Here is a 21,059-nt window from a genome sequence, read left to right on the forward strand (position 1 = left end):
AAAAAAACTGTTCCTCCAAGACTGAGATTGGAGGGTTATAGAAGAGAATCTCAAATTTTAACAAGTCACAGTCTGTGTTGAAGGCATAAGGGATCTAAAACAAACGAGGGAAGGGCTTCATGATATTTGAGGCATTTTAACTACAAGTACTGAAGTGTATTTCCTGCAATGAATCACATTCAAAATTCACTTCCAACATATAATAGTTGTGTAAACTATACAAAGTCTAGTTACAACATATATGTAATTAATATAACTTAATACCTCTTCGAAATACGGACTTTCAATAAAAAAGGCATATAAACACAAAAAAACTCAAAATAAATCATAAATTCTTAGAAGTCACAGAATGCATTTTATTTTCATTTGTCTTGACATATTTAGTGTTTCCTTACATAGTATCATTCAAACTGAACTTGAAAATTAAAAACATTTATGCTAGTAAGACTTAACATGATAACTGTATGATATAAATGGATGAAATAACTAAAGACAAGTTAAGAAAAAATAACTGAAAGAAATGCTGTTTCTTAAGAAAGAGTGTGTGTCTCTCATCTAGCACGCGGTAAGGTTTGGATTTTTAAAGCCAAAGTTGGAGCACCCTCTAGTGGAAAACTGGTGACAAGATGCTTAAAACCTGATTCTGAAATTTTTATACTTCTAATTCCATTAAAACAAGTAACTGTGATAAGTAACTGACCACAGAAGTATATTAAATTGACTCCGCTTTCCAAATCTTATTCCTAAAATATCCCTATCAAAATATACACACACACAACAGAGCAGTTCTCAAAGTTCAAAAGAAAGAGGTCTATTATTTAACAATTTCCAAATGAAGAGACAACATATGTGAAAATAACATTATAAACGTAATGCTACTCTATACAACAGATAATTCCAATGTAATTATCAAATGATTACAACACAAAAACAAATGGAATCACTCTGGTACTCTGATTCTTATGGTTAAAAGATTTAACTGAAAAAGGCAGTTAAGGGACAACACAACAACTTTTTCCAACTTACAGTTCTCTCCAAACACACTGCAGTATTTTATAAATATTCTTTGCTAAATTGGCAAATTTGGCAAGAACCTCTATGACATTCCTCAGTCCGGGTTAATAAAACTGCCTGGCCTTGACAGAGACATGGTTTCCACATGCAATTTCTTTTTTCTTCTTTTTCTTTTTTTAAAATAATTTATTTGAGAGAGAGAGAATGAGAGAGAGACAGAGCATGAGGGGCGAAGGGTTAGAGGGAGAAGCAGATTCCCTGGTGAGCAGGGAGCCCGCTGAGGAACTCAATCCCGGGACTACAGGATCATGACTGAGCCAAAGGCAGTCGCTTAACCCACTGAGCCACCCAGGTGTCCCCTCACATGCAGTCTCTACCATAGATAATTTTTCACACTAAGCAAAACTAAATATATGAAATTCCAGATGATGAAAATTAATAGGGTTAGTCGTATATAATAATTAGACTAATTTGATGTATGAAGCTACATTTGATGTGTTAAATTCTTGGTATCACATTTTGAAGGAATACTAACTAAAGAGAAAATGTTCTTACCTGAGAGACCATTTTAAGAGTAATTTAAAATCTATTTTCTGTGGAAGGCTTGAGGAACTTGAATTATTTAGCCCAGGAAGAAAAGACTACACAGAGAGTGCAATATTTACTCATTCATTAAGTCAACAGTGATTTATCAATTACTTTAGCTAGGGGTTGTTCAAGGCTCTGCAGGTACAGGAGCAAACCAGATGGACAAGGTCCCTGCTCTCATGAAACCTGCATCCTGAATAGGAGAGGATGATTAGAAGTCAACAAGGCCCACAAGGACCTGGATTTATGCCTGTTCTGTTCTTTTTGGTATCCCCAGTACCTAGAACAATACCTGACACACAGGAGGTGCTCAAAAAATATTTGCTGAATTATACAAAAAGGAGGGCTTTGGCTAGTGCTTAAGTGCTTTAAAGAAAACAAAACTATAATAGAGTAATGGATAAGGGCAGTGTGCAAGTATGCACCTTTTCAGATCAGACAGTTAAAAAGGTTCTTAGGAGATGCCCCCTGAACTTAGGCTTAATAACCAAAGATGGACTTGAAATGATTTGAGAGAAGAGCTTTCCAGAGAGAAAAACAACAGGGACATTAGCCTAAGGCAGGAGTAGTCTGACATTCACTCATTCAACCTGGTCAGTATGGGGAAGCCACAAATTTACCACAGTGAAGAGCTCAGATTCTATTCAGATAGTTTGGGCAAAAGGCGTTGGTGGCTTCAAATAGGGTCAAGGCAGTGGAAATGAAGAGATCGGGTAACTTAATGATCCATTTTGGAGAAGAGTAGACAAGATCTGCTAATAGGTTTAATAATGAGGTGATGCCAAGAAAAGAATTAAAAATGACTCTTAAGCCTGGGGCTTAAACAACTGGGTGGATGATGCTACAATTCCTGAGACAGAAAAAATGAAGTAAGGAGCAGGTATTATTATGCAGGTAATGGAGGAAGGGAACAACTTTTACAACCGGCCACCTACCTGGGATGTCAAGTAAGTGGTTGGATATTTCAGTCTGAAGCTTCATGAAATGGACTGAAGTACAGAGCTGTGAGTTTGGAAGTTGTGTGCTTAGAGATGGTATTAAAAGCAAGGGGCTCAAGAGTTAACAGGAAGAGAGGGATTAGAACGATTATTCCATGGAACTCCAAGGGGAAAAGCAAAAAATTAAAGATAAGGGTTAATGTGAGTTAAATACAGTTTGGTAGGAGAAAGAACATTCTGACATTCTAACTAGAGCTGTACGGTAAGAGACTCGACTACTTGCATACATTTTGGGCTTTCTACCCAAGGAGGCCTTTTTAGAAGTAAGGGCTAGATGACCACCTGTTATTACTAAAGTGATTCTTGTAAGGGATGAGAGTTTTCTTCAAACTTATCATATAAAGGAACTTTTAAGACATATATGATTAACTTCCACTTATGTAACTTATGTTACTAAGCAGATTTCACAGTAAAAATCACTGGCATATAAAATGTATGTATCTGCTAGTAGCCACTAGTTGTTACCTGTTTTTGTTAGCAAAAGGTTATCCAGATGTCTGTCTCCAACTCCAAGTATGTATGTAATCACACAATATCCAGCTGCAAAGTAACAGTTCAAAATGAAAAATAGTGAAAAACACATGCAAACCAGGTTAAAACACACAAATGAATATAAAAGCAGTCTGTGTTACTCTAATTTTAATTTGATGACTACTTTTTGATATCTCACCTAACTTCTCAAATATGGCATCTTCTTTGATTCTATGAAGAGTTTATCACTTGAAACTCAATATAAATTACTATTTGCATGAGAAATAACATCCTGTAGAATTCTGTCAAATTACAAAAGTCACTTGTATCAAAAGTTAATTCAGGCTTCAGCAGCCTTAATTATAACATGATTCTCCCACTTCTCATTTCAAATTGGACATGTTACAGATGACAGCGAAAAAGAAGTATCTACAGAAATACACATAATGAAGTCAATCATCCCACTACACTATTATCTATAAGATAACAAAAGTAAATGCAGGGTTTAAAAGGAAAATCTTTAGAGAAACAATTGTGAAGTGTCAGCAGATAGAAAAACAACAGAAATGTGAGTGGTAACAGCACTTAAGAAATTCAAAGTAGGGGCGCCTGGGTGGCTCAGCGAGTTAAGCTTCTGCCTTCGACTCAGGTCATGATGTCAGGGTCCTGGGATCGAGCCCCGCATCAGGCTCTCTGCTCAGTGGGAAGCCTGCTTCCACCTCTCTCTGCCTGCCTGTGATATCTCTCTCTCTCTCTCTCTGTGTCAAGTAAATAAATAAAATCTTAAAAAAAAAAAAAAAAGAAATTCAAAGTATAATCTTTTTTTTTTTAAGATTTTATTTATTTATTTGAGAGAGATCACAAGTAGACAGAGAGGCAGGCAGAGAGAGAGAGAGACAGAGAGAGAGGGACGCAGTCTCCCTGCTGAGCAGAGAGCCGGATGTGGGACTCGATTCCAGGACCCTGAGATCATGACCTGAGCCGAAGGCAGCGGCTTAACCCACTGAGCCACCCAGGCACCCCAAAGCATAATCTTCTTAAGTACTCAGAAAAATTACATGAGCAGAGCCAGGGGCAAAGTCACTCACTGACTCTAGCTTTATTCTTTTATCTTTCTCTTCTAAAAAGTCTGGAAACCTGTCATATATTGAAAATGCTCAAACAAAATAAAGCAAATAACACCTTTTTGAAGGTTATTTTCTTCCATTCTATTGCCTGAGAAGATATACAACTGGCAAACATACAGATGACTATACCAGTATTTACAAAAACATATTTATCTCAGTTAGTATATAGAAAAAAACACTGGACCTCCTGTTAATGACTAAATTAATTTTACTGGGTTAATCTTTAATTATTAATTAACTAATCACAGTTACAACTTATGGAAGGTTACTTAGGTACGCACATTACATCCATCATCTCTAACCCTTATAATGATGCCAGTTAAGTACTACACTACCATCCAAATGAAAACACCTTAGGCTCCAGAAGTTAGCAAGATTGCACAAGGTCACTGGGCTGGAATTTATTCTAAAGTCCTTGCTCAGGCCACTTCCACACTATAAAGCCCATGTTCCCCAAAGTGGCTATTAAGAGAGGTGCAGTACTCCCCAAGATATTTAAACTCAAGTTTATTTGTTTAGAATAACTAACCATATTCTACAGATAAAATTCTATAGTATATGTATTTGAAACTATATCCATATGTACAGAATGTAGGAAAGCATACTCTCATTCAAAGAATGCTTCTACTAACAATTTTCACTTAACTGTAACAAAATCAGTTACTCTCAAAATAGAGCCTGCAGTGTGACAGGACCTAGTCATTTGCCCATGCATTGTCCTCTCTATGCTTCTTCCTTAACACAAAACCAGGATGTGGGGGTCGAGACTGTGCCTAGGTAAGAGAATGTGTTTCCCAGCCTCGCCTGCACTTAGGCATGCCCAGGGAACTAAGTAAATGTAGCTCTGTGATGAGTGTTTTGAAAGACGGAGCAGACTGAGCCAAGGAGTGGGCCTTTTAGGCTTTTTTCCAGGCTAGCTAGACCGCAAACCTGATGACTGTGTTGGCAAAAGTCATTTAGGACCATAGGGAAAAGGCCAAGAGAATCACAAAAACCTTGGCCGGCCCTAACATCTGTAAGCAGCTGAAAGAAGCGCAGCGGCTGACATCTGGGCTTCCTACAGAAGATAATGACCTGTGTGTATAAACCACTACAGACTATGTGAACTTCAGCTCAGTTCAACCATTGACACACTGAGTGATCCACTGAGGAACTTGAGGGTCACTGACATAAAGGATGAGCAAATATAGCTTGATGGCCAAAACTGGACCCCTGTTTTTATAGTTTATAAATAAAGTTTACTGGAACTCAGCCACACCCAGTCACATATTTCTTGAGCACCACAATGGCCTGGTCAAATGGCTGTACCAGAGACCACGTGGCCTGAATCTGGGCTACAGTATTTTCTACATGGAGGGCTTGTGAGGAAAAGTGGTCTGACTCTTGATCTGCAGAGTGGCTTGTCAAAACATGAGACACAGACTGGAAGCATCACCCTCACCTAGAAGCCTGATAAAAACACAGATGCTTAGGGCATACTTCAGTCTTGCTGCATCAGAATTTCTAGAAGCAGTAGCCAGAGAGCGATGATTATATACAAGAGAAGGTTGGAAAGCCCTCTCTAGTACTTTAATGTACATAAGAATCCCCTGGGAATCCTATTAAAATGAAGATTCCGATCAAACCATGAGAGGCCAAGCACTGGGATTCACCAGCACAAACACGCTTCCAGACAAAGCCGAAGCTGCCGGTCTGTGGCTTGGACGTGCAGCAACGGCACGCTCTAACACTGCTGCGGAATGTGCAGTTCGGCAAATGACTACTGGCTCCCCACAGAACACCCAGGAAGTGACTTACCCAAGGATGCTGAGTCTGGTATTCACAAAGAGAACATATAAGCACTGAGTACACTGAGCTAAGATGTGAGTCACTTGGAAATCTGGTTTGTGGCTCAATACTTGTGAAGGATACAAACTCCTGCTGATAATGTGCTTACAAGGACAACTGAACCGCAATTTTCAAAAAGTACATCACTATGGGGATGCCTGGGTGGCTCAGTTGGTTAAGCAGCTGCCTTCAGCTCAGGTCATGATCCCAGCGTCCTGGGATCGAGTCCCACATCAGGCTCCTTGCTTGGCAGGGAGCCTGTTTCTCCCTCTGCCTCTGCCTGCCTCTCTGTCTGCCTGTGCTCGCTCGCTCTCTCTCGCTCGCTCTCTCTCCCTCTGTCTCTGACAAATAAATAAATAAAATCTTTAAAAAAAAAAAAAGTACATCACTATGTACCAATGCACTTGAGCTACTGTTTGGTACAATGTCCTTTTTTCTTAATTATAAATTAGCTTTGTCACTACTTTGTTTCAAGCTGTTTAGCCATCCCTACAGAGTAATAATGACTCATATGTGCAGCAATAGTACTTTTGACCTAGAAGTTTTTATGTAACTTGACATGCCATAAATTTTACCTGTCTCTATTGATAGGGCAAGATGTTTTGATAAACTATTTTCTATCACTGCATTTGCTTTCACAATAACATTTCGTTGTTATTATTGGATTATTTTCCAGTGGAAACGGGAAATGTATGGAAAAGCACCTTATACCCTGCCTCAGTGGGCTGGGGTCATAAATGTGTTCAATGGTCACTTCAATTGATGTTTTTTTAGGTCAAGTGAGATACCATATGATCTTCCCTCTTTCACATTTATATACATAGTGGGGATGTGAATTCAGAGTGTTCCAATAATTCAAACTGTCAATGCTTAAGAGAAAGAGTACATCCTGAAAAAGACATTTGAATTAAGAGTGGGATGATCCCCAGAAATTTTTAGGACACAGATAATAGATTCAGAACCATCTAGGATGGCACAGTGTAGATCAAGGGATTTTTAGAGGAACTGAAGCTATTCTTTAACTTCAGTGGAAATACTATACCTGTCCAAGAGAATCTTGTCCAAAGGATGCTGTCCATTAGTATTACGACCCCATGTGAAATGTATTCAAATTGTTTTTTTTTTTTTTTAAGATTTTATTTATTTATCTGACAGACAGAGATCACAAGTAGGCAGAGGCAGGCAGAGAGAAAGGAGGAAGCAGGCTCCCCACCGAGCAGAGAGCCCAATGCGGGGCTCGGTCCCAGGACCCTGGGATCATGACCCGAGCTGAAGGCAGAGGCTTTAACCCACTGAGCCACCCAGGCGCCCCTCAAATTGGTTTTTAATACAACTTTGATTTAAAGTAAAATACAGAGAAATATTAGACAACTAAGCAATAATTTCCCTTTACTTAGTAAAGATATGTGTGTGAAAGTAAGTAGTGCTCTCACATTTACTTGCATGATATAGACTTGACACCTTGCATAATCTGGAAATGTCACCCTAACTATTATCACTTTCTTCTTACACTCTGCCCACGACCCAAAACTTTACTTTCTAAAATGAAAGTTACACATACATCTATATGATAATGTCCAATAACCAGATTCTAGTACAAAGTAGCTAACAACTTATTAATCACTAATTCCTCTAATGAAAAATTAAAGTAATGACTTTCAACCTCTGATATAACCTGGAATGCTACCAAACTTACTGAAACACAAATGATGATTTTGTAACACAGCAAGATATATATGAAACAGAAGGCTACTCAAAATAAGATGAAGAGAAGGCCTGCCATCAATCAATTATCAGGGAAGGAATAAATGTGTAACACTGGGGGTAAAAAAGAGGTACAAGATCCAATTTGAATTTAAGTGTCCAAGAGGTGTAATTTAAATGGCTATTTTTTTTTTAATGAAAAAGCCAGTCATATTTTCGTTAGGTCTTGGGAAAAAATAGAACACTATATAAAAGGCACAACACTCTGACATGTATCCGCAATACACTGTTCTAGTAATTTTACTAAAATTTTCAAATTTTAGTCAATATTTATAGATATGTGTGTGTGTATATATATATTTCAACTAGAAAAAGTTAGCATTCTTTATCAAATAGATTTATGATGTAAAAAAGTTTGCAGTAACTATCTAAAAGTTCAGTAAGAAGACACAAGGTAATTGTTGGAAGGCATGTGAAATATCTCATGTAACAAGACACTGAGAACTGGATAAAGATAAAGAGAGAGGGGTGCCTGGGTGGCTCAGTGGGTTAAAGCCTCTGCCCTCAGCTCAGGTCATGATCTCAGGGTCCTGGGATCAAGCCCCGCATCAGGCTCTCTGCTTCTCTCAGCGGGAAGTCTGCTTACCACTCCCCCTCTGCCTGCCTCTCTGCCTGCTTGTTCTCTCTCTCTCTGTCAACTAAATAAATAAATAAAATCTTTAAAAAAAAAAAGAGAGAGAGAGAGAGAGCCACACATTCTTTAACACACTTTTCATTCAAGGTAGGAACTACAGTCCCTCCCTTTGGGTCCAGGCAAGCTCTGTGACTTTTCAGTCCAGGTCTTCAGAAACCAACAATTTCTACTTCCTGTCTCTTAGAGTTCCTCTTGGAACCCAGTTCTGAGAAGCCCAAGCCACAGAGAGGCCATGTACAGGAGATCTGACTGGCAAGCCTTGTTATAAAAGACAGTATGATCTGTCATGTGAGTAATCTTAGACATCCAGCCTGTCTTCAGATAATATGTAATTTTTTCAGAAAACAGAACTGAAGGTCTGAAAAAATAGGAAAGAAAAGAAAGAGGAAAAGGAAAGAAAAGAATGAAAGCAGGGAAGGTAGGAGAGAAAGATAAGAAAAATCCAGAGTGGGAGAGCAAGGGTAAGTAAAAAGAAAGAATACATTTTCTCTGGAATGTTTCAATTTTTTTTAGTTCTTAAATCTACACTGTATGTGGTCATTTTTATGGGTAAACACAGTTACACGTAACATGTTATATTCCTTCAGTAAAAATAAGATCAAACCGTAAAGGATTTTAATATACATACATATTTTATTTTGGTGCTTTTAAAGTTCCCAGGAATATTACATTTTCTTTATACTTCTAAGCCAAACCTACAACATCAAGTATAAATTTGGGGAGAAATTATGTTGTCTAAAATAATCTAGACTTCACAGGAACATTGTGAAAAATATTTTAAAAATGCCATGTATAAGAAGCAGTTTACAAGACATAAAATGATATGAAAGTTTAAATGTAATAGTTACATGTCTATAAAACCCCTTACTTGCTTCTCCCTAACTTAAGGGTAGGTATAAACAGGAACATAACCATAAAATTTTAATAAAATGACTTCTTATATACCATATCCCATCCAGGGCTCAAATCTAGTATCAACTCCTTTATTAACCCTCCCTTAAACAATCTAGTTACTAAAAACAAACAACAAACAAAAAAACCTCTTCAGAAAATCTTAAAAAAGTCCTCTAGAATATAAACTTCATGAGGATAGGTAGGCATAAATGATCAAAACATATGAATTAATCCCTATGGCATTCTACCACTTACTTATTTCCAGGAAGGCACCATAAAATAAAATATCTTGAGAGGCATCCTCCTAACACAGCTCTTGAGATTTATCTAAACCATAATTATTGCTGAGATTTTTCCCACAGTCTACTAACTGCAGTTATGCAAACACAGGGAAAATATAGGGGAAAATTAACAGCTTCCGGGAAGAGATAACTTGTAATTTTAGCACAGTTAACCCATTAAAGACTAAATAGACTTTACACCTTGTTACTACTATTATGTCAAAACATTAATGACTTCTTTTATCAGGATTTTGTATCTTTTAATCATCTTCTTATAGAGAATTTAAATCTGCCATGATCGGAATGTCTATGTCCTCCCAAAATTCATACAATGAAATCCTAATGCCAAGTGTGATGGTATTAGGAGGTGCTTACCATCCTAAAAACTAAAAAACAAGAGCCCACAGAGCTCCCTAGCCCATTCTGCCAGGTGAAAATACAACAAAAAGTCTTCCACCCCAAAAAGGCCCTCTCCTGACCATACTGGTATACCCTATCCTGGACTTCCAGCCCCTAAGCCAACCTCTGGTATTTTGGAGCCCAAAAGGACTAAGCAGCCCAAAAGGACTAAGATAAAATCCTACAAAGTGCTAAATGTAAATGTGTATGAATACGGCAACATTGGGATAGCCTATTTCCTTGACTCCAACATACCAATGGAAGAGTTTGAAAAACTTACCACAGCTTTTAACATATGTGTCCATAACTTCAGCACTAATGCCATTTGGCCCATTCTCACTTGGTGCATACTTTCTAAAGAAGTTCTGAAAAGATAAAATTTACATGTTTATGAATTCAGTATGATCCTTAAGCAAATCAGACATTTTGAAATGATAAGAAATGACCAAATGTGTAATCTAAAGCTTAGTCAGTAATTATAAAATGTGGACTTTAAAAAGTATATTCCAAGAATTAGTCTTATTACTATGTTTACTCACAGTTAAGATTAAAAAAAAAAAAAAGGTATGCTGCTACTTTCATATCTTAGGGAAAACATTACATAAAATTAAATAAATTTACTGCTATTTCTCTATACTCAATTCATCCTTTTCTTTTACCTTTCTTCCGAATGTAAAAAATGAGGGTTTTATGGTACCATATATTCCCCTTAAAATGAACATGAGTTATTAAAATTATCTTTTAAGTATAACTACTGTTAGCATTAAAAAACCTCCAGTTACAAAACAAATAAGGGGATGTAAAGTACGTCACAGGAAATATAGTCAATAATATTGTTAATAACTTGGTGACAGACGGTGATTAGACACATGGTGATCATTTCGTAATTATATATTGCTGAATCACTGTGCTGTACACCTCAAAACAAGATGATATTGTTATGTCAGCTATATGCCAATAAAAAAAGCTCAGTAAAATCACATTCAAATTTGTAAATTAATTAGAATGCAGTGCTAATTCTTACAGAAAATTAATGGAAAGATAAATACAAGAGAGATGTGAACTGAACAAAAGAATTACAGGGGGACAATAAATGCACTACAGTGAAAGAGTTTGGAATCAGTGTGGAAAACAGTGTTTTGTTTTGTTTCTGACTACCAACTGGAACTATTCCCTTACTTATTAAATGTTGAAGAAAAACAACTTATTAAATGTTGAAAATACAAGTAACATGCTGTTAAAAAAATTTTATCCTATGTTTCAGCTTTTCTGAAAGTCCTTTGACAAAGGACTATGCCTTGAATATATAAAGAATTCCTATACATCAATAAAAACACAAATAACCCAACAGTAAAATGAACAAAAGATGTAAACAAGCATGTCACAGAAGAAATAAATGGACCTATACATATATATTTTAAGTGCTCAACCTTGTGGGTAATTAGGGAAATGCAAACTAAAACAAAAATAAAATACCAAAATTTAGAAGTCTGACAATACAAAAAAAATTTAAAAATTAAAAAAATAATAATAAAAGTTTAATAATACCAAGATTAGGCAAAGATGTATAGCAACGAGAAATGGAACATTTTTTTCCAAAAACAACTATTTTGGAAAATAGCTTTTAATTATCTACTGAAGTTGAACATGAGAATAACCCATGACTTGGCAAAAGTATTTACAGAGATCAGATATGAAAACCAAGAATCAATATACATACAAACTGCCACTGGCCTTATTTTATTTAATAATAATTACACAAAGCAACATAATAACTGACAACTTTATTAAATAATTACTTCAGTTAGAAACTGTATTAAAGATCTACCTATACTTCACATCATCTTCAAAATAATCCTAGAGGGAGGTATTATTAATTATAACCTAAATTTTACAGATGAAGAAACTGAGGCCTGAAGGGTATGTTAGGGGTTCAAGGCCTCCTACATGTGTTACATGGAGTCACAGACTCAACATATGGTAGGTACCACAACTGACACTTACCACACACAGCAGATCCAGCATAGGACAAGTACACATGGAAAGTCTGGAGAAACCCACGTGTAAGCCTCCTGACTCTCTTCTATGAGGGGATACACTGATCATATTTATTACTTTTCTTCAACAATTAAAAAAAAAGGCAGTAATATGGGTGCAATATTTCTCTCCAGGAAAGCCTACTGGAGACATTACTCAAGGTTTTATTGGGAGCTGGTCATATAGGTACCCTCTGTCTAGCAACTGCCAAAATTCTAAAAGGAAAGCAAGTTGTTTGCTATAAATCACATATCACAAACAGTCTAGGCACACTGAACTACTCTTATCAGTTAGGCAACAGAGGAGCAACACACTGAAGCCAAGTTCCCAGATACCAGCCAAAGGCTACCCTAGCAAGTGGGCTTTTCCAATGATAAGACCCTCAAGTTGGCTATATTAACTCTTCTTTGCACAAAGGGTTAAGAAGCCACTCAAGGTTTACAGTTGAAAAGCTGCATGGCCAAACTCCAACCCCAGGCAGTTCCATGGTTTTTTTGTTTGTTTTTTAAAGATTTTATTTATTCATTTGACAGATAGAGATAACAAGTGGGCATAGAGGCAGACAGAGAGAGAGAGAGAGAGAGAGAGAGAAAGGAGAGGAAGCAGGCTCCCTGCTGAGCAGAGAGCTGGATGTGGGGCTCGATCCCAGGTCCCTGGGATCATGACCTGAGCCGAAGGCAGAGGCCTCAACCCACTGAGCCACCCAGGCGCCCCGGCAGTTCCATGTTCTGAGCATAAACTTTTTTCCTTTTTTTTTTTTTTTTCCATTTCCTCCCCACCCTACCTCCTCTCCAGTAACCATCTGTTTGTTCTCTATAGTTAGGAATATTTTTTTATTTATCTTTTTTTTCCTTTGTTCATTTGTTTTGTCTCTTAAATTCTACATATGAATGATATCATATGGTATTTGTCTTTCTCTGACTGGCTTATTTTACCTATCATTATGCTTTTTTTTTTCCCATTATACTTTTCTAGATCCATCTACATTGTTGCAAATGGCAAGATGTCATTCTTTTTTACGGTGGAATATTCCATTATGTATGGTGTGTGTGTGTGTGTGTGTGTGTGTGTGTGTGTGTGTATCCCACCTCTTTTTTACCCATTCATCTATTGATAGACACTTGGGCTACTGCCATAATTTAGCTACTGTAAATAATGCTGCAATAAACAAAGGGGTATATATACCCCTTCCCTTCAATTTAGTGTTTTCATTTTTCAGTTAAACACCCAGTAGTGGGATTACTGGATCGTAGGATAGTTCTACTTTTAATTTTTTGAGTAACCTCCATACTGTCTGCCACAATAGCTCTACCACTTTGCAATCTCACCAACAGTGTACCAGGGTTCTGTTTTCTCTAACTCCTTGCCAAGACTTGTTACTTGAGTCTGATTTTAGTCATTCTGATGGTGTGCAGTGGTATCTCATTGTGGCTTTGGTTTGTATTTTTCTGATGATGAATGATGTTGAGCATCTTTTCATGTGTCTGTTGGCCATCTGGATGTTGTCTTTGGAGAAATGTCTGTTCATGTTTTCTGCCCATGTTTTAATTGGATTGTTTGATTTTGGGGTATTGAGTTGTATAATTTCTTTATATATTTTGGATATTAACCCTTTATCAGATATGTCATTTGCAAAAATCTTTTCCTTCCGTATGTTGTCATTTAGTTTTGTTGGCTGTTACTATGAAGAAGCTTTTTGTTTTGACATAATCTTAACAGTTTATTTTTGCTTTTGTTTCCCTTGCCTCAGGAGATAGCTCTAAAAGGATGCTGCTATAGCTGATATCAGAGAAATTAGTGCCTGTGCTTTCCTGTAGGACTTTTATGGTTTCAGGTCTCACATTTAAGTCCTTAAACCATTTTGAGTTTATTTTTGTATGTGGTTTAAGGAGTGGCCCATTTTCATTCTTTTGCATGTAGCTGTCCAATTCTCCCCACACCATTTGTTAAAGAGACTTTTTCCCATTGCAAATTCTTGCCTCTTTTGTCAAAGATTAATTGACCACATAATCGTGGGTTTATTTCTTTGCTTTCTATTCTATTCCATTAATCAATGTCTATTTTTGTGCCAGTACCATACTGTTTTGATTACCACAGCCTTGTAATATAATCTAAGGTCTGGAATTATGATACCTCTAGTTCTGTTTTTCTTCTTCAAGACTGCTTTGTCTATTTAAGATCTTTGTGGTGCCACAGAAATTTTAGAATTGTTTGTTCTTGTTCTGTGAAAAATGCTGTTGGTATTTTGATAGGGATTGCATTAAATGTGATACTGCTTGGATAGTATAGACATTTTTACAATATTTGTTCTTTCAATATGAACATGGATTGTCTTTCCATTCCTTGTGTCATCTTCAATTTACTTTACCAGTGTTTTATAGCTTCCTGGGTACAGGTCTTTTTTAACTCTTTTATTTCTAGGTCTTTTATTTTATTATTTCTGGTGCAATTTTAAGTGGAATTGTTTTCCTAATTTCTCTTTCTGCTGCTTCATTATTAGTGTATAGGAATGCAACAGATTTCTGCATATTGATTTTGCATCCTGTAACTTTACTGAATTCATTTATCAGTTCTAGGAAGCTATTATCTCTCATGAACATAGATGCAAAAATCCTCAAAAAATATTAGCAAACTGAATTCAAGAATATATTAGAGGGCACCTGGGTGGTTCAGTTGGTTAAGCAACTGCCTCCACCTCAGGTCATGATCCTGGAGTCCCGGGATCGAGTCCCACATCGGGCTCCTGCTTTGCAGAGGTCTGCTTCTCCCTCTGACCCTCTCCCCTCTCATGCTCTCTCTCTCACTCTCTCTCTCTCTCAAATAAATAAATAAAATATTAAAAACAAACACATTAGAAAAATCATGCACCACAATCAAGTGGATTTATTCCTGGGATGCAAGGGTGGTTCAATATTCACAAACTGATCAACATGATATGTCATGTTGTCTTACTGTCACATCAGTAAGAGAAAGGATGAGAATCCTATGATCATTTCAAAAGATGCACAAAAAGATTTGACAAAGTACAACATTCCTTCATGATAAAAACCCTCAACAATGTGGGTTTAGAAGGAACAAATCTCAGCATAATAAAGACCATATGTGAAAAAAAACACAGCTCACATCATACTCAGTGGGGAAAAACTGAAAAAAAGTCTTTTTCCTAAGGTCAGGAGTAAGACAAAGATGTCTACTCTCACCACCTTCGTTCAAATAGTACTGGGAGTCCTAGCCACGGCAGTTATACAACAAAAAGAAATAAAAGGCATCTGAATTGGTAATGAAGAAGTAAAACTTTCACTATTTACTATATATTTGGGAGACCTTAAGGACTTCAGTAAGCCTGAGCTTTTAACCACTGCATGTGACTGTTCCCTAAACCAAAGAACAGAATAACCATTTGCTTTGCCAAGAAATCAGAGTAATGCTTTTCTGCAAATATAAACTCCATACTGAATTACTGTGACATGTTAAACTAAGAAAGATGAAAACACACTGTAGCAAATATCCTGTCAAGTCCTTCTCATATTATCTTTCATCTCAGGTATATCAGGTTTTCTGTGCAAATTACATACTTTTTTCCCACTGGAAAAAAGAAAAATCATATTTAAAAAACAACCAAAATAAACTATTGAGATGTGATAAGAAGTAATCCGTGTATTTAAAGTGTAAAAAATTTCAAAAACACACCTGTCATGATTCTAGGAACTGCTTACCTTTTCTTACATTAAAGGACAGCAATGAGGCTGGAGGGACATTTTTTTTTATTAACTATTTTTATTAACATATAATGTATTATTTGCCCCAGGGGTACATGTCTGTGAATTGTCAGGCTTACACATTTCACAGCACTCACCATATCACATACCCTACCCAATGTCCATAACTCAATTCAACCCCTCTCCCCTCAGCAACCCTCAGTTTGTTTTGTGAGATTAAGAGTCTCTTATAGTTGAAGACAGGATCTTAAAAACAAATGTTCAAACCATGTAGGAACAAGACTATGTAGTACTGTTCTGAATAACAACAAAAATTGGAAATAATCAAATGTTCAATTAGGATTAAAAAATTATAGAATTTCCATAATTTGGAATATAACCATAAACTAATATATTTTTAATTTAATTAATTCCTGCTTCCCTATTACATGCCAGGCACCGTTGAAGGAACTGAGCATCTGTATGTACTAACAAGAAAGAATTTCCACCTGTTAGCACTGTTTATGTCCAAGGAAAGGAAAACAATTTGAGGGAAAAATGGTGATAAAAGGAGACATTAATTTTTAACTGTATTTATTTTTTATAAAGATTGAAATTTTTAGAAAAGTTATATATTCATGAATTATATAACTCATTTAAAATTAGTTCTGTACCTGAATGCTTCCTTCTGTATCAAGAACTTCAGCAACAGGAACTGACTGGATAAACTGCATGAAGCCTGCACAGAAATATATGCATTGAATTAAGCACAACTATTGATTAAGCAATAAAAATAATGGTTCTATTAAGAATAAACCTCATTTTCAAATGCATACACTACATACCTGAACAACTTAAAGAGGTCTGTAAACAATATACTTAGACTGGCATTTAAGTCACAGGAACTGTAAGAAAACTTTTCTTTCAATTAAGCTGATTTATCTGTATGTTTCTCCAGGCCAGTTTCCATTACTTTATACAAGGAAGAGAAAATAATAGCTAAGCTTCCTAAATTGGGCACAAAAATTTCTTCTTTCTGTACTTTTGTAACATATACCAATTAAAAATATTCCTAATTTAAAATCACTTTAAGAAATCTTAAGTTACGGGGCGCCTGGGTGGCTCAGTGGGTTAAGCCGCTGCCTTCGGCTCGGGTCATGATCTCAGGGTCCTGGGATCGAGTCCCGCGTCAGGCTCTCTGTTCAGCAGGGAGCCTGCTTCCCTCTCTCTCTCTGCCTGCCTCTCTGTCTACTTGTGATCTCTCTCTGTCAAATAAACAAATAAAATCTTTAAAAAAAAAAAAAAAAAAAAAAGAAATCTTAAGTTACGTAATATCAATTGCCTAAGCCTAAAACTGAATTATGTTTATTGGCTTTTTTAATCTAATATTCCATTTTCTTTTTTTTTTTAAGATTTTATTTATTTATTCGACAGAGAGAGATCACAAGTAGTCAGAGAAGCAGGCAGAGAGAGAGAGGAGGAAGCAGGATCAACACCAAGGAGGGAGTCCAATGCGGGGCTTGATCCCAGGACCCTGGGATCATGACCTGAGCCGAAGGCAGAGGCCACCCAGGCGCCCCTAATATTCCATTTTCTAACATTTCCTAGAAATGACAGAAGAAGAAAGTATAAAACCCTTATAGTACCACAAAGAAAGGGAAGAGGACATTACATGGGAGAACAAGAAGGAGAAAAGGTAAGTGTAGTAAGTCTAGAAACCACAACAGTAGTATAAAACAACAAATCTATGAAAATATCAAAGTTGATTGAAGGAAACTACTGTATACTACTTTAGAGTAAGAAAAGTCTCATTCATTGCTGGATTACAAACAGGGAATAGTCTGCATTGATTCACTTGAAAGATATTTATTGTCTTTCTCCCAAGTATAGTAAATATGTGGCCACGTAAAAAGCATAGCTTTGCCCCTGCCTTTATAGACTGTACAAGCCTGCAAGTCTTACTGGGATAAATACTACGAAGAAAAGGGTTCTATGAAAGAGAAAAGTGTAGGGAGACATAAATCATCAGAGAGATCAGAGGGCATCAGAGATTTGGGCCATGTTTTGAAGGATAATGAAAGTTAATAGGTAAAGCTGTGGAGGAATGGATGCTAAAGATGATGACCAAATCATACATGAAAACTGTAAAGCTGAAGAGTGCATGGTGTGTTTGAGAAAATGGAAGGTGGCCCGTGTGGCTAACGCCTGGGAAGCAAGGGGGAGACTGGTAAAAGAGAGGCTTGAGAAACAGGCACAGAAGCATGTCATAGCAAGCCAGAACTTGTGAACCAAGCTAAGGCTTTTGTGTTTGTCCAAAGAGCAAAAGGAAGTGAATAAATCAATTTATGCAGGATAGTCAAAGAACATAAGTACACTTTAAACAAGATCATTTTTTTTAAAATTTTTTAGAATTTATTTGAGAGAGAGAGAGAATGAGAGGGAGAGAGGTCAGCAGGAGAAGCAGACTCCCTACTGAGCAGGGATCCCGATGTGGGATTCGATCCTGGGACTCCAGGATCATGACCTGAGCCAAAGGCAGACGCTTAACCAACTGAGCCACCCAGACACCCAACAAGATCATTCTGAGAGAAAAATGAGCAGAGGAATTATCCCACCAAAAAGATTTGAGGGTGGCCAGGGGAAGAGCAGGAAAACTAAAACAGATACTTTTGTTATTCCCAGGTACCTAAGGTAGAAGCTCTGAGAGTAACAAGAGTAGGGAATTTACAACGGGTTTTAGGTAAGCATTCATAAGGAATCGTCTATCGAAGTTCCAGAGGTTATTCCATCCTAGAAAGACTTAGATGCCATAAATCTATATTACAAAAATTAGTTAGTAAGGCATAATCTTTGCTGAGTGGCTTTTTTAAGCAGAGCACAATACAAAGCCACTTTGCATCAAATGATGCAAACTCTCAAATGATGATTCAGGACAAAAATTACTACGAGAGAAACTACTGTGAATTGTAACCAGGTTTGAAGGCAAATAAATACAGTACAAAGGTGTTAATTTTTTCCTTACAGATACGCTGTTTAATGTTTTTAAGAGGAAGAAAGGGAGAAAAGAAGAGGCACAATCAGTCTTCAGTGCTACAAATGAATTCAATCTCTAATGTTCTTAACTTTCAATTAAAAGAGGAAAAGCACCCTCATTAGATGCTGAAATAAAAAACCATGGTGTAACATAAACTTACCATGTTTTGTACTGGTGGCTAATACCTTGTAGGGTGTTAACTTCAAATCCAGATTTTCTTTCCGTAGCAGCTTTTGATCAAAAGATAAAATATGTTAACCAAATATAAAGACTGTTCTAAAAAGTTTTGTAGGCAAGTATTGTAATAGCTTAATATAAGAGATTTAGGCGATAAATCTAAATTGAAATTTAACTAAATTCATCAGTTAATTTTACTTTGATCATTGAAATAAACTTATTAAGCACTTACTTGATGGTATGCCAATTTTTTTTATCTTATTCTAAATCACTGTTGATAGATTTCAATGAACAGTAGGGTTCCTCCAACTCATTTAAGCAGTTCTCTCTAGTCACTAAGTATTTCAGAACTCACAAAAAGGAAAATGAGGGCAAATACATTCCTTTTAAAGACGGGCAGGGATGCAATTTAACGAATAAAAAGAAAAAAATAAAGAACAAAAAGATCTAGCAAGAGAAAGGGAATTACTAAACATGACATCGAAAGAACTTAGCTGAGAAGAAAGTTTTAATAAAAAGAAATGCATGCAATTTCATTTAATACTCATCACAAGAGTCACTCTGCAGTGTACAAAAACAACTACACTTGTTCAAGGTCAAGTAGAAACTGCTGAGCTTCCTAGGATTGTACCTGAATGTTAAAAATACTTCTGAGTCCATACACAGTGTATACACTAAACCACCATTTTCCAAAATTAAAAAATGTTCCCTGCCAACATAAGGTTATATAGTCACCTTGTCCATGAGTGAAATGATTTGAAGAATAAGTTGATCTTGCCGTAAATCATCCCCATGCTTAAATATAACTGGGTATTTGCCTCCATCTTCTGTCTTAAAGAATAACTGTGCAGGCATAAGAGCACTCTGGGAATAAAAATATTGTTTTCAAATTTGGATATAAATTAATGCACGAAGATTTACTATACACAGGAGGAAATGGTGACCTGTAAGGTAAACAAGTAAGTTACCAGAACCTAAAGAAACAAGATGGGCTGGCAGCAAGATGTAATCAGATACCCTGGAGAAAACAATCAGCGAGCTACCAGACAGAAGATTACAGGGCTTAAAGGACAAGAGCTCTAGGGTCAGTGACAGAAATCCAAGCTCCAACACATACTAGCTGGGTGATGGCTCACGTGTTCTTTAACCTGTCTCCTCACTTGTAAAATAAAGATAACTTTTCCTCTGCACAGTTCCTAAGAAATGTGACAGAGCAAATATAGTAAAATGTTAAGAAAAGTCAAACAGTAGGTACCTAGTTGTTCACCATGTAATTCTTTACTCTTTGCTGTATGCTTGAAAACTTTCCTATAAAATGATGGGGTAAAAGGTGTCAAAAAAAAAGCTTCAGTGAATTTATGTTCAGAACTTACAACCTCTTTTGGATTAAAACTCTGAATTTTAAATTATCTTCAATTTAGAGTATCCTCTTATCACCCCAAGCAAAAAATGTATTTTGTAAATTACCTCAAAAGCATTTGCAACCAAAAATGATTAAGAATTACTATGACAGAGTTATGTAGTAAATGACCTGTAACCATTAATCCTAAACTCTAACCCAGAATTTTTAAGAATGCTTATATACTTTAAGGATTGTAAGAAAAACAAACAGAAAGACTGGCAATCAGGATCAAAAATATGTCTCATGATAGTTTACTGACCATCCACTTTGTGCATTTAAGACGTAATTATAATACTACACACTTAAGAAGAAAATGGGTTCAGAATCCACCTAACAATGTGGCAGCTGTACACTCCTATACCACACTCTTACAACTCCTATTCTGTCTTAAATATTTTTTCCCATCTTGTTTCCAAAAAATGGTATAAAACTACCTTTTTGATTTACTGCTCTTGATTAGTCCTCAGGGAATGAGAATATTAGAAGCTGGTCTTGTTTGAGAGTTCCAGCCCAAAGGAATACTAGTTGTACACATGTATACCAGTTGTTACATGTCTGTGTGTAGCTTCTAAAATCTCAGCTTCTCGTGGGTTCTAAGCACAAACTAAGAAATATTTATTTGCATTTTATCTCCTGCTCCAGTGCTTTTCAAATTGCAGGTTATAATCCATGTATGAGTTTTAAAACCAAGTAAACAAGTTGCAAGTTATATTT

The 21,059-nt window shown here is 36.4% G+C and overlaps 1 protein-coding gene across 1 annotated transcript in view; it reads right to left on the reverse strand.

The window, feature by feature from the left end:
* Positions 1 to 21,059, reverse strand: part of PIK3C3 (phosphatidylinositol 3-kinase catalytic subunit type 3) — a 153,870-nt gene that overhangs the window by 43,877 nt on the left and 88,934 nt on the right. Inside the window, exons 17-21 of the mRNA XM_047697611.1 lie at positions 19,679 to 19,807; positions 18,927 to 18,996; positions 16,407 to 16,471; positions 10,278 to 10,362; positions 3,066 to 3,140 (exon numbers count right to left, since the gene is read on the reverse strand). Of these exons, the coding sequence (XP_047553567.1) occupies positions 3,066 to 3,140; positions 10,278 to 10,362; positions 16,407 to 16,471; positions 18,927 to 18,996; positions 19,679 to 19,807 (424 nt within the window). The remainder of the gene's footprint in view (positions 1 to 3,065; positions 3,141 to 10,277; positions 10,363 to 16,406; positions 16,472 to 18,926; positions 18,997 to 19,678; positions 19,808 to 21,059) is intronic.

Source organism: Lutra lutra, chromosome 12 (assembly GCF_902655055.1).
Source record: "Lutra lutra chromosome 12, mLutLut1.2, whole genome shotgun sequence".
Classification (NCBI taxonomy): Eukaryota; Metazoa; Chordata; class Mammalia; order Carnivora; family Mustelidae; genus Lutra; species Lutra lutra.